Genomic DNA, 14,005 nt, shown 5'->3' with positions numbered 1-14,005 from the left:
GGGGTGTGAGGAGGCTGAGTGAGGTAATGGGGGAGGAAAAAATAAGTCAAAGTTCCCGAGTTTAAAAATGGCACACTGACAGAAGGGGCATCAGGAGGAAAGAGAGGTTCTATGCTTCCATCTCGGTTATGTAACAGTGGGGTGGCCATGAAAGGATGCTTCAGGGGCTGCTGTTAGGTAACAGGGTTGCTCAGATGACAATCTGCCCCATAATCACAGGGGCACAAGGCATTGTGCACAGATACAGATCACTGTGCACATCAATGTCTTAAGAGGGAATCTGGAAGCCTGAATGTTTCACGGCCAAAGGTGGGAAGCATTCAGCCATTTCACAGCTGTAACCGGGCACTTAATAAATGCCCATTAGCACGCTGGATAGCAGAGGAGTTGTAAAAATGGGACTTGGGGCTCTGCCCTCACGAAGTCTCCAGGCTCACTAATGAGATTTGTCAAGTTAATGATAATACAGAACAGCAAAGGCTTAGGCGAAGTGAGTTATATAGACAGCAGACACCTGTCCTGACTCTCCATCCCTAAGTCCCCACCACCTTGCCACCTCTGCAGAGAGTCCCCACCCAGTGCCCTTCAAGGACGGGCTAGAAGTAGCTGACCAATAGCAATGGGGGTCACTTCTGCAGCATTGTGAGAGGAAAATCCAAATTCCAAATCCTGAACTTAAAACAATATATGAAGCAAGCACCCGGTGGCTGACACCACAGCTCAGGGAGTAACATCACGTCCCTCCTTTTGGCAGAACTGTTGCAAGATTCTTATTTCGGATTTCATCTTCTGTTTCCTCATCTTAGGCTCAGCACTCTGGCCTACACAATTAGGATGCAAAATGTGTAGAGAAATAGGAAACCCATTTCTCCATTCTGCTCTATGGAGTATTTTCTACTTTATCTGGAAAAAAAAATGATATGAACTGGAAGCCAAATGGACTGTGGGTTCTGTCACCTTAATAGAGTTCTAGTTTATAGGCTGTGGGGTGATAGAAAAATCAATACAATGGTTACATAGGCTGCATCTTGAAAATGACTTGCTGTAGCTGGTCACTGGACACTCCCGACCCGTCCCAGGCTGACGGGGATGCCTGGAGAGGTCGGTAGAAGGGAAAACCACAAAACTTGCCTTCTTTCCCTGGCTCTATACAGGTAAGTCCATAAAAAATAAAAATTAACCCCCTCAAAAAGTCATCTCTGGAGCAAAATCTAGAAACATCAAAATATTAACCGGGGCTATCAAACTCCCTGATATTTAAAAATGAGACATGCATGGACTATCTTACTGTTGTTTTGGAAAACTATGCCGATAATGGTATGTGATAAGCAGAGGAGAAGTTAAGTAACATGGAACACACATGAATGAATCACTTCCTTTAGGCCCGGTGTGATCAACATTCGATACAGCTCCTGATTCTGAAAGAAAAAATTGCTGCCACAGAGGATGAAGGCACTGCATCTGAAAGTGTGTTTTCTGTAGCATCTGTGTTAGAAACCCAGGATGCTAGCTGCAAGTGCACAGTCCCTGACTCCACCCTGTCGACTGAGACAGCATCCTGTGGGGAGGAATCTGCGCATTTGTATCTAATACACTCCCTCACTGGTTCTCAGCCGCACGCTTGAAGTCTGAGATCACTGATGTTAGGAACACAGAGTCCCCTTCAGGCCACAGGGCGCCGTGCGCCTTCTGATTCACAGTTGTCACTCCTGGCCAGTCCTGGGAGCCTGGATCTAGTATCTTTTGGTTCCACTGGTCAGACACGTCCAGGGCCTTCCAGATGACCTACAGCTTAACTCTAGATGAGGAAAAACTCTAAATGGGCAAGAACCAGTCCTGCATTCCCCATGGGCTGGAATTTTTTTGTGCAGAAGACCGCACCAACAAATCAGAGCTCCCACCTGCCTGCGAGGGACAAAATCAAACAACTTCGTGCCAGGGTTGGGGCTGGGGCATCACTGCCTCCTCTCTGGGCTTCTCCTCCCCACCCCACATTTGAGCAATGGTGATGAATTCTGATGAGAAAGGACACAAAGTCTGACTGTGCAAATCCATCTTTTGGGCAAATCCATCTTTTTGACCAAGCCACACTGGTACACTGCCCCCACTGTTTTTGCCTACTTCTGAATTTAACTGGGCAGAAGTAACATTTATGGCTTCTGTCAGATGCTGGCATTAATTGCAAGAAATCACGGCCTGCAGTTTACACACCTTGTATTTCTGGGACTTCCCCAGCACATTTGCCAACGAGAACATCAGAGAGTGATCATTAGGTATTAATTCCAGCGCCTCTCTTCCAACTGCTTCAGCTTGGGCTAAATTACCTGCAAGGAAAACATAGGAAAATTAAAAAAAAAAACAAACATGTTAACATTGTACTGCATGACTTAAGAAAATCAATGAAGAATGCATAACACACATATACACATGCAATATACACACAACACACAAACACCACACACATACACACAACACAGAACACATATACACACAGATAACACATACATATACACAGCACACACACACATACACACAACACAGACACATACACACATGGCACATAACACACATATACACAGATGACACATACATACAGCACAGCACACACATATACATACACACAACATATACATACACACAACACATAACACACATACAGCACAACACACACATACACAACATGTAACACATGCACAGATAACACACATACACACAGCACAACACACATATACCTACACACAATACACACACATTACATACATATACACAGCACAACATACACATATACATATACACACACAACACATAACACACATGTCTATAGATAACACACACACATCACACACATATACAAACATACAACACACACATCACACACATATACACATAACACACATATACACAGATAACACACATACACATAGCACAACACACGTATACATACTCACCACACACACACACACACACACACACACACACAACCCCATAAATTGCAAAGATACTGCAGTCTAGTGCAATTCTAAAATAATATACAAACAGCTTTTGATTAAATTCTTTAAAAGCATATAAAACCTAGTTTTAATTTTTTCCCAGATACCAGTTATACCCACATCGGAGAAAACAAGTCTGCACCATAAGAGTATCCACAGTAACACTTTAATAACTGAGTATTTATCATATCGAAGTATACATTTTGTATTTTCATTAGAAGCACTGCTTAGATGGCTCACCAGCTTGAAATTCTGCCAAATTAAAACTATCATTTCTTATGGGCTGCTTGGATTTTCAAAAGTAGGGGAGCAGGGTAACTCCTGGTTGACCGAGCTAAGATCTGGGCTGAGGAACCACATCATCAAGTCTGTTAGCATCCTATCTAGAAGAAGAACCCATGACTCTGACTGTAGGTTTGAGGGCATCTCCTTTGACAACAGTCCATGAACTTTAGAGCATGGTCTTCACAGGTCGTAAACCCAGAAGCCATTTTTGCTCTTTTGGTGCCTCTAGCATGGGGACGGGCAATGCTAGATAACACACTTCAGACGAAACGAGATCTTAGCACCCATCTTCACCCCTGGCTCAGCACTAATTCCAAGTAAAGTGTCATTTTTCCACACATACCTGTTTCAATAGGTCAAAGGAAACTCTGTCTTCTAGAAGAACAGACATTTTTGTACTACCCCATATTATTTTTTTAAAACTAATACACACTAGAGAAAGAAAAAGCACGCTAATCTGTTTCCTAAGTATTCAATGGCACCGCATCATGGCTCCATTTCCTCCAATGTATTTAATTCACCTTTCCGTACCTGTATTGTCAAGGAGTATGATCATGTTGTTCCAGGCCAAACTGTGCTCTGGTTTCAGCACAGTGGCGTTTCTCCACGCATTCAACGCATCGACATGACGATTCAGATCTGCGTACTGGAAACAAAGCATGGCCCCCAAAAATCAGTATTCCAATGTTCTTGCTTCCTCTAGGACATAACCAAACCCAAAACCAAACCCCTACCAAGCCTAACTTATAATTACAGAACTTCTAATTTTTCGTATTAACTCGCTGAATCTCAAAATACCTCATTGAAGTACATAACTATCCCCATTTTACAGATGAAACAACAGAGGTACAGAAAAATTAAGTAATTTGCCCAAAGTTACACATCTAGAAATGGCAGAGTGGGGATGAGAACCAGGTAGTCTAGTTCCCAAGCCTACAACCTCTTAACTATAATTCATAATTTAGTGATCCCAGGTGTCAAATCATATTTGAGACTACTAGAGAGACAAAAATTAAAAACCGAATCATTATTCTTTTTACAGAAAGACTTCACATAGTCTATCTTTGATAAGGTATTATTTAAAGGGGTAAATAAATATTTCATGTGATTAACAGCTACATATGACGAATTCGCCATGTGAAGAATGTTCTAGTAGGCGGTTTCTGCCTACATCTAAGCTACACAGAAAACGATGAGTGTGTTAGACATACTCAGTAAACTCCTTGGAAAAATCTTAAGCGGCAATGTGAAACACCTTGGCAATTTTTTTAAGATGTTATTTTTATGTAATCTCTATATCCAACGTGGGGCTTGAACCAACAACCCAGACATCAAGAGTCACACGCTCTTAACTGATGGAGCCAGCCAGGCACCCCCATCTTGGCAATTTGAAGCCTGTTTGCCTCCTTTTGGAAGGAGAGAATGATCTGTTGCTTTCTTTTGAGAGGGCCTGTTGTTTAACACTGACAACAGCACAGAAAGCCTGGGTCTCAATCTGCATAGTTAATAAAAGCATTCCGAGGCAGAAAATGATGGATTTTTTAGCAGGTGAACCTCTTGCCTTAACTCCGTTCAAATGCCCATGTCTTATTTGAATGAACTTCCTTTCACTCTACAAAAACTACACACGGTAACAATTTATCCAAGGTCAAGGCAATTTCCTTCCTTACTGGCAAGTCTGTCTTTTCATTAAAGGACAGAAACGTTTTTATTTTCTCATGACCCACATGGTAAACAGGTGACATATGATGCAAGAAAAAGAAAGTTTTAATTATGGAAACCTTACAAATATCCATTTGCTAAAGATGTTGTCAGATTTCTCAGGAGGCTCAGAAACTCAGGTCACAATATTTCACCCTTAAATAAGGAAATGATGTGAAAAGTTCAAAAAGTAAAATAACTTAGGGTGCTAATTATATCAACATTTAATTGCCTGTATCTGGGTTTCCACTGATTTCTCGGTCAATTCTCTCTAGCAAGTGACATTCATTTGAGTTAATTGGGCAAAATCTGTGATGACATTCTTTCTAACACACAGGCAAACCAACATAACTTCATTAACACAACACCAAAATTCTTCACATAGGTTATTATTTCTTATTATTATTACTATTTACTGAAGAATAACAACCAACTGAATCAGGCAAAATTTACTTTTATTTTGTCTCAACCTTTGCCCTTCTTAGATTATCAATACAAAGTGAACAACACTTTAAGGGAAGCCAAGGAAAATGGTGACTTAGCCAGAACTACCATCCAGAAAGTAGACAGGCAATGAGAACATTATTTACCTCTTAGCTCTATGCTCTATGCCCATCCTTCTATACTCTGCAATATGCATTTCCCAGAGTCCTTTGCCACTTGGCCCCTTGTTAGGCTTCTGCCAACAGGAGTCACAGGTGATATCAGATGGCTTGAAGAGGGGCCCTTTCCCCCACTCTCCCATTGTTGCTCCTGTTCCTTGGCAGTGCATCTGATGGGGCAATTCCTCCCACTCCCTACCCCCTGCCCCCCACCTCCATGGTTCCAGGCTGGAAGCAGTGGTCCTTCTTCATGATCTTAGTTCTTGAGATTATGGTAGCTCCTGAGATGGTAGCCCCCTCTCTGAGCCCTTCTATTCTGGTGGCACCACTTCCTCTTGTTTGTTACCCCAATGCTACAGGGTTTCCTTACACTCTCACAGTTCATGTCATCTAACCACTTCTATCTTCCAGCCTTCCAACAGTTGTCTAACCCATTCTCTGCACTGAATCTTCTCTATTTAAAATACTTAGCATAGGGGTGCCTGGCTGGCTTAGGAAGAGCATGTGACTCCTGATCTTCGGGTTGTAAGTTCGAGCCCATGTTGGGTGTAGAGATTACTAAAAAATAAAAATAAATAAAATAAATAAAATAAAATAAAATCGCATAGCTTCTGTTTTCCTAAATGGCTCCTGAGTGATACATACAATCAGTTCTTGCAGAATGAACTGTCTGTAGTAATGCCTCCAGTCACTATTACTGCAATTCTCTAATAGTAACATATCCCAAATAATCCAGCTTTTCCTAATTTTCTATTTCACAAGAAAACTACATTATATTCCCTTCTTATATGGGTGCAGAAATCAAAACACATTTCTGTCATTACTAAAGAGTGACTAAAGAGGATTTTTAAAAAGAAATTTTGTTATTAAGTTCGTCTTATTCACCAATATATAAATGTGTTGGTTGAGCTGTTAAAGATTAAGCTCTTAATGCTTTTAAGCTGTCAAGCAGGCAAAAGCTGGATAATTAAACAACAATGGAGACAAAAATCTTTAAATAAGCAAGAGCAGTTGGCAGAAGGGAACATAGGAAGGTCATTTTATGGTAGCATAATTAGTAAACAATACACACAGAGAGTGGCACAAGGTCTCAACACACTTAATACAACAGATGATCTTCTATGTGAAAGTGGGAATGAATCCCAAGGACTGGTGTACATGGATAAAATCCCGAACCTTGTATTTTATTTTCCTTTCTTTGGACATAACTCTTACAAAGGGTTCATTTAGAGGCGCCTGGGTGGCTCAGTCGGTTGGGCAGCCGACTTCGGCTCAGGTCATGATCTTGCGGTCGGTGAGTTCGAGCCCCACGTCGGGCTCTGTGCTGACAGCTCAGAGCCTGGAGCCTGTTTCGGATTCTGTGTCTCCCTCTCTCTGACCCTCCCCCGTTCATGCTCTGTCTCTCTCTGTCTCAAAAATAAATAAACGTTAAAAAAAAAATTAAAAAAAAAAACAACAAAGGGTTCATTTAGCATAAATTCTCTATTTTCCAAACCCCAAGGAATTGCAGTGACAGGCAGTTACTAGGGGAAAGAAAAAGACTGCTAAGTTTTAGAGCTTGAAAGTATAACCTAGAAGACTATAGGCAGATACACTCAGTTTGCAAACAATAATCTAAAAAGCTACCTTCAACGCTGAAGAAAAAAATGAAAGAAGAATTCATATGGATATCAAACACAATGTCATGCAGGTATTAGTGTAATAGTCACAGTGAATAAAAACAGTAATCCCTGTAATAACTGCCCAGTGCAAGTACTCAGAAAATACCCAATTTGCTCCCATCCCCCATTCTCACTTCATTAACTTTGCAAGGATCCGTCCTGCTTTGTATGTGCCTGACTTTTTGGTCTCTACTTATATCATTATAGGTGAAGTTTTACTGTCTTCCCACCATCCTCCTCAGAGAGAACGATGTAGGGTATCAAAATGTGCTTCCCCAAATATACCACTTTGACATAAGGATTATTGCACTAACGACAATTGAGATTCAACAGATGCAGAAAGAAGCCTTCCAGAAGCTTCCCTTATCTGACTCAAAGCAGAAACAGTGACATAAGGACTGCCATAAACCCCCTATGGCCACGAAGGAGGACCCACACAAACCTTCATTAGTTTCTATATGCATTTACCCTCTGATAGTTTGCCACCCTTGGAAGTCTAAAACATCTTCCTTTCTTTTGTCACTTCTCTACAAATGTATTTTAATTACAAATGTATTTGTTAAGATGTTATATAAGCCCAAGTTCTAACTGTCTCTTTGAGTTACTCATCACTGAATTTTTCCTATGTGTATGCATGATGCATGTGTTAATATACTCTGTTTCTTTTCTCTTGTTAATCTGTAGTCAGTCTGGTTTGCAGGGCCCCAAAGAAAGAACTTAAGAGGATAGAGGAAACTTTTTTATCCCTCTTTGACAGCTTCTCATTAGAATAATAGCTCTCCTTGAATCTTCAGGCTTCACAGAGAAAGCTGCTTCAACACCAATGTATGTAACTAGATCAGAATTTTAAAATGTAGAAGGAAACAGAAATGTGGCCGAGGTCAAGTGGCTCTGGAGAAAGTTATGTGGGACAACAGGAATTGCCTGCTATCAATTTTCCTTGTTTAAACATCTTGCTGTTGCACGGATTTAGTCACATTACTGTCACTTTCCTCCACACCCAGGGGGAAACAATTCCTCTTTTCCACACTAGAGTGGGTATATAGAAATGGAAGCTTCCTAGAATACATCATAGCTGAAACATATCTTCTATTCTTTGAAAAATAAACACAGGAGCCACTTCACTTTAAAATTTAGAACACCAGCGGTATCTGCCCATTTAAAGTGACCTATGCATAATTTGAAGTGACGTGTGCACAGTGGGAGAGGTGGAACGTCACCATCATTAGCCACACATTCCTGCCACCTTGTTTCCCCTGTTCATAAAATTCTGCCTCTGCAATGTGCACAATCATGACTACCCAGTCCAGACACAAAGCAGATTAGACCAAACATATTCCCATCAAGGTAATAACTGAAGACTGGATTTTCAATAATCTTAAAGCAACTCATGTTTTCTAGGTTGTCCTCCCCAAATAGTCTCTTCTGCTCTGAGCTGATCAGTCTGTCTGCTCAAAGCTCAGATAGATCTGCTTCCCAAATGCAGGGCCAACAACAGGGTATTGAAATGTCCAGGGAATTTTGTTGGTTTGTTTTGTAAATACAGATCTTTTATGGAGCCTCTGATTCCCTAAATCCAGGATGGGTGGAAAGACTTGGATGTTCAACCAGTTTTGGGACTGACTTGTTTTGATAACACAAGGACTCCATAAAAGCAAGTCTTCAGGACCCTTAAAGTGAAGATAAATAGGCATCTCTTTAAAACAACTTTGATGTAATCCTATCTGTGCACAAGGTTGGATAAAATCTGGAAAATTATATATAAACTTCTTTTATTAAAAAAAAATTTTTTTAATTTATTTATTTTGAGAGAGCAGGGTGGGGGGCGGTGGAGGGGCAGAAAGAGAGAGAATCCTAAGCAGGCTCCACACTGTCAGTGCAGAGCCCGACGTGGGGCTTGATCCCATGACTGTGAGATCGTGACCTGAGCCGAAATCAAGAGTTGGATGCTCAACTGACTGAGTCACACAGGTGCCCCAGTATACAGGGCAACTGACTTTGGCTCAGGTCATAATCTCACAGTTCATGACTTCAAGCCCTGTGTTGGGCTCTCTGCTGTCAGTGTGGAACCTGCTTTGGATCCTCTGTCCCCCCACCCCCTCTCTGCACCTCTCCCTCTCTCAAAAAAAAAAAGTCACATCACTATACATGCATTCCAGTTTGGCTAAAATGAGCAAAAAATTTTCTCTTCAATGTGTCATTTAATCAAACTGAATATATGATGAACATATGTAGTTTCTTGAAACCCAATTAAAAGCTTAACTGAAGGGAGAATATATAATCTTTCTTGTTTAAAGAATTTTTCTCTTTGTAGGTAAGTCTTTTTCCTCCCAGCCTTATAGAGATGTAATTGGCATTTAACCTATGTAAATTTAAGGTGCACAAGATGATGATTTGATACAGGTGTATATCATGAAATGATCACCACAGTGAAGTTAGTTCTACCTCCATCAAATCACATCATTATGTGTACAGTTGTTTTCCTTATTAGGAAAATCCAGAGCTTTAAGGATGAAGCTGTGTATCCTCATGGAGGGTTTTCAGAAGTGATGACTGATCTATTTCACCATCATTTGTCAATACATGTTTTCAGATTTTAAGATTACTGAATTTCTTGTATTAGCTACTCTTGTAATATTTATTTGAATAAAGAAATAAAGTATAAGAAAAGAAAATCAAGAGTCATCAGCTCTTTAGTCAGTAACTAAAAGAAGAAAGTCTCTATGGAACACATTCTTTCCTATTTCCATTGGACAATCTCAAAGCCCTTTCAAATAAATCCTCCCGAGCTCTCTTTTATGGGGAGAACAGTTAGTACAAATGCCTGGGGACCCAGGGAGCTGTCCTTGGAGGAAGGAGAAGTCGGAAGCTCAGAAACCACATTATGGGTTTGTTTTTTTAATCTCCGTTTTTATTCGTGTTTTAAAAACAGGGAAAACTGATGTTTATCAGGAAGTGACCTTTGGAGTACTGTTTTATAGGGCACAAGGGATTTAAAAAATTCTAATTTATTCCTTGGTTTAACCTGTTGCCTTTGAGATAACTTAAACTTGGGTAATTCAAGTTGAATTGTTCTCTAATTAGAGCTTAGAAAGTTACAGACAAGGAAATCCAACAGCTACCTTCCAGTGATAAGCGTCTGTGAGAAAACTTTATAAGATGTAGGGTGCTAGCATGGGGGTTATTTCTGTCATTTTATTATAAAAAGGGAAAAAAAAACACAAGCTTTTCTTCTGCAGCCACAGCCAACTCCCGCTTACCAAACGTCCGAGGTTGTAGTAGCAATCTGGGTACTTCCGTCTGTGTTTGATCGCCGTCCGGTAGCTTTGCTCGGCGGCTTCGAACCGTTTCAGACTGTTCTGCACTATGCCCAAATTCATCCACGCGGCAGCAAAGTCTGGCCTGGAAGAGAATTTTTTTTTTTTAAAGATGAACAAGGAAAAGAAAGGCTAAGACCCCAGAATGCAGGAGCTCATCACTTTGCATAATTATATGCAACTTAATTATATGCAGCATAATTGTAGAAAACAATGCTTACTGTATTTGTACAGCCAAAGACAGCAGCTCTTCTGCTTCCTGTAGCTCATTCCTTTCTTTTAAGATATTTCCAAGATTGTTCATGGCATGAACGTACTTGGGATTTAATCTGGAAGCAGAGAGAGAAACCAAGCTGTCTGTTAAAGCTTGATAGTCTTCACTAAACTGTCAGGAATTGGCAAAGATATCTGAAAGTCGGGGGTCTTTGTAAATCCTAGACATGTATATAAATGAGACAAGCTTGCAGTACCTCACAGCTTCCCGGTAATATCTGATGGCAGCTGTCTGATTGCCTTTATCGGCCAGGTTTTTGCCAACATTGTAGTGAACCTGAAAATACAGATAAAAACTTGGCCAACAGCTGATAGACCTCTTTGTTCAGAGCACGGGTACCTATCACAGATTCGAACCAAAAACAAAAGGTAAAGGTACAAAAAAAACCCCACCCCTTAAGAACTTTGGCTAAAATCTTACAAAGGGCAGGCGAGGGTCATGCTGTAAGATAAGATTCAAAGGACAGGCTGGCAATGAGCAGATGATATCACTCAGGTACAACAGAAGGATATTTAACTAAGGAGAACTCAAAAATTACCAAGTGGGACTGGTTTTATTGCTAAACCCTCAGTCCCCCTCTTCTCATCCACACATCCCCTGTTGGGGCTGAGATGCAAAATCCAACCATATGTGGCTGTGAGAGGGAGAAACAAGAATTCTGTATTTTAAAAAAATGTTTTATGTTTATTTATTTTTGAGAGAGAGAGAACATGAGCAGGGAAGGGGCAGAGAGAGACAGAGAGAGAGAGAGAGAGAGAGAGAGAGAGAGAGAGAGATGGAGACAGAGAATATGAAGCAGGCTCCAGGCTCCAAGCTGTCAGCAGAGAGCCCAATGTGGGGCTCGAACCCACGTGCAAGATCATGACCTCAGCCAAAGTCGGACGCTCAACTGACTGGCTTCCTAGGGCCCTGTATCTAAAAGAAATTCAGCCCTTTCTTGCAGGATACCTTCTACTGTAGTATTGCAAACATTCTAGTTCATACTAATGAAATTCTCCCTCTCTCATTCCTTCAGGTAATGACTGATGCTGACAGCCCGGGTGCTGCTGGCAGTTAGATACAGTCACGGGCAAACCTGTCAGACCCGAGTCCTGGAGCCCAGGCTGCGAGTCAAATGACCCTGTTGGAAAGTGTGTCACTAGAAGGTACCTGGGGCTGTGGAGGAAGGTGGGTCCCCAAGGTGGTGCCTGGTCTGGGCCTGGGGAGGGCTGTCCTGGGGAAAGGCCCTGCAGATCTGGGAGATCTGTAGGGGGTCACTAGGTAACGGGGCTCCCCTGCAGTATGTGTGCCAGGCAGGGCAGGCAATGGCAGGCTCCAGTGCTGTGAGGAAGCCCAGTGTGTTTAGTTGAGCAACTACAAGAAGCCCAGTGTCGCTGGAGTGCAGAGGGCAAGGGAGACCAGGGAGGGCATGGGAGAGCAGGCTGCACAGGGAATCCCGAGCTGTGACAGGTCTGGTTTAGTCTCTGCCCAGAAGTAATAAAGGCCAGTACAAAGCTCATGTAAGTACATGAGCTTCCTAGGGCTGACAGAGTAAAACACCACAAACTAGGGCGGCCCAAGACCACAGAAGTTTATTCCCTCCTAGTTCTAGAGGCAAAGAGTAAGGGGCAGCAAGGTTGGTTTCCACTGGAGGTTCTGAGGGAGGAAGTCTTCCATGCTTCTCTCCTGTCTTCTGACGGTTGCTGGCAAGGCCTTGGCGTTTCCTTGGCCTACAGCTGAGCGGTTCCAATCTATGCCTCCATCTTCACATGGACTTCTCCCTGTGTGCCTGTGTCTGTCTTTATAAGGATACCAGTCACACAGGATGAAGGGCCCACCCTTTACCACTTCATCTTTGTGACATCTGCAGAGCCACCAGTCACAGGTACCAAGGGGTAAAAATTTGAACATGTCTTTTGTGGGACACAATTCAACCCATAACAACAGCCAGGTATATGAGGGTGGCAGAGGGTCACAATCAGGGCTATATTATAACAAATTAGTCACACTGTGGGAAACACATGAGCGGGGAAGAGACAGATGTCAGGGGTCCAGGGAGAGCCTGAGGTGACAGTCCCAGGGAAGGAGGGCAGCAGATTGTACTAGGGTGGTGTGGAAGAAGCACAGGAATTTGAGGAATACCATGGAAGCAAAAGGCACAGAAATTGCTGCTGGATTGATAAGAGTGAGGAAGCGTGTCAAGAATGAACTCGAGGTTTCTAACTTCCAGAACTGAGTGGATGTGATGGTTTGCAGGGAGATATGACTGGTGACTAGGCTTGCTTGGGGGGGATAGGAATCAAGCTGATTTCGAAGTCCTTGGAGAATCCAAGAAGAGAGACCAAGATGGCCACCTGAGCTCAGGAGAGGAGCAGGCTGGGGACACCAGTGTGGCAGAGAGACAGAGGCGGTACAGCCGCGGGTCATGTGATCACATGGAGCAAGCCAGCCAGGGGAGGAAAAGATCCCATAAGACCTTCTTGTTTCCACCTCTCTAATCAAACTACAAGCTGGAGAAATCACCAGGGAATAATACAGCAACAGAAAGAGAATGAGGTGATGAAATATTCCACAACTAGAGACAGGTGCTGGTCCCACCACTCTGTGAATGCTCTAAATGTCACTGAATTGTGCACTTTAAAATGGTTAATTTAGAAGCACCTGGGTGGCTCAGTCGGTTAAGCGTCAGACTCTTGATTTTGACTCAGGTCATGATCTCACGATTGTGAGACAAAGTTCCATGAGAATTCTCTCTCTCCCTTTGCCCCTCCCCCAACTCGTGCACTCTCTCTTTCTCTCTCTCTCAAAATATGTATATATTAAAAAATAAATAAAATGGGCAATTTAAAAAGGGATTTAATACTGATCATTTTATTCTGAAAAACACATGGGAGACTTTTCTTTAGTTTTTAATTGTAAATTAAACATAAAAATTACCATCTTAACCATTAAAAATGTTTTTAATCTTAGTATTGTCGACAATGTTTAATTACTTTTGAGTGATTAACCATTTTTAAGTGTATAGTTCAGTAAGGTTGAGTATATTCACACCGTTGTGCAACCAACCTCCAGAACTCTCTTCATCTTGCATATCTGAAACTCTATACCCATTACACAGTAATTCTCCATCTTTCCCTCCCCCCAGCCCCTGGCGGCCACCATCCTGTTTCTCTGAGTTTCTGTTTCTATGAGTCTG

At 41.9% G+C, this 14,005-nt stretch overlaps 1 protein-coding gene across 3 annotated transcripts in view; it reads right to left on the bottom strand.

Moving 5' to 3' along the window:
* Positions 1–14,005, bottom strand: part of TMTC4 (transmembrane O-mannosyltransferase targeting cadherins 4) — a 65,273-nt gene that overhangs the window by 4,578 nt on the left and 46,690 nt on the right. For all 3 annotated transcript variants that reach the window (XM_060636753.2, XM_060636755.2, XM_060636756.2), the window contains exons 12-16: positions 11,027–11,106; positions 10,778–10,885; positions 10,500–10,641; positions 3,807–3,921; positions 2,212–2,324 (exon numbers count right to left, since the gene is read on the bottom strand). In XM_060636753.2, the coding sequence (XP_060492736.2) occupies positions 2,212–2,324; positions 3,807–3,921; positions 10,500–10,641; positions 10,778–10,885; positions 11,027–11,106 (558 nt within the window). The remainder of the gene's footprint in view (positions 1–2,211; positions 2,325–3,806; positions 3,922–10,499; positions 10,642–10,777; positions 10,886–11,026; positions 11,107–14,005) is intronic.

The sequence above is a fragment of the Panthera onca genome, chromosome A1 (assembly GCF_046562875.1).
Source record: "Panthera onca isolate mPanOnc1 chromosome A1, mPanOnc1 haplotype 2, whole genome shotgun sequence".
Classification (NCBI taxonomy): Eukaryota; Metazoa; Chordata; class Mammalia; order Carnivora; family Felidae; genus Panthera; species Panthera onca.
This window is presented reverse-complemented; position numbering and strand designations above follow the sequence as displayed.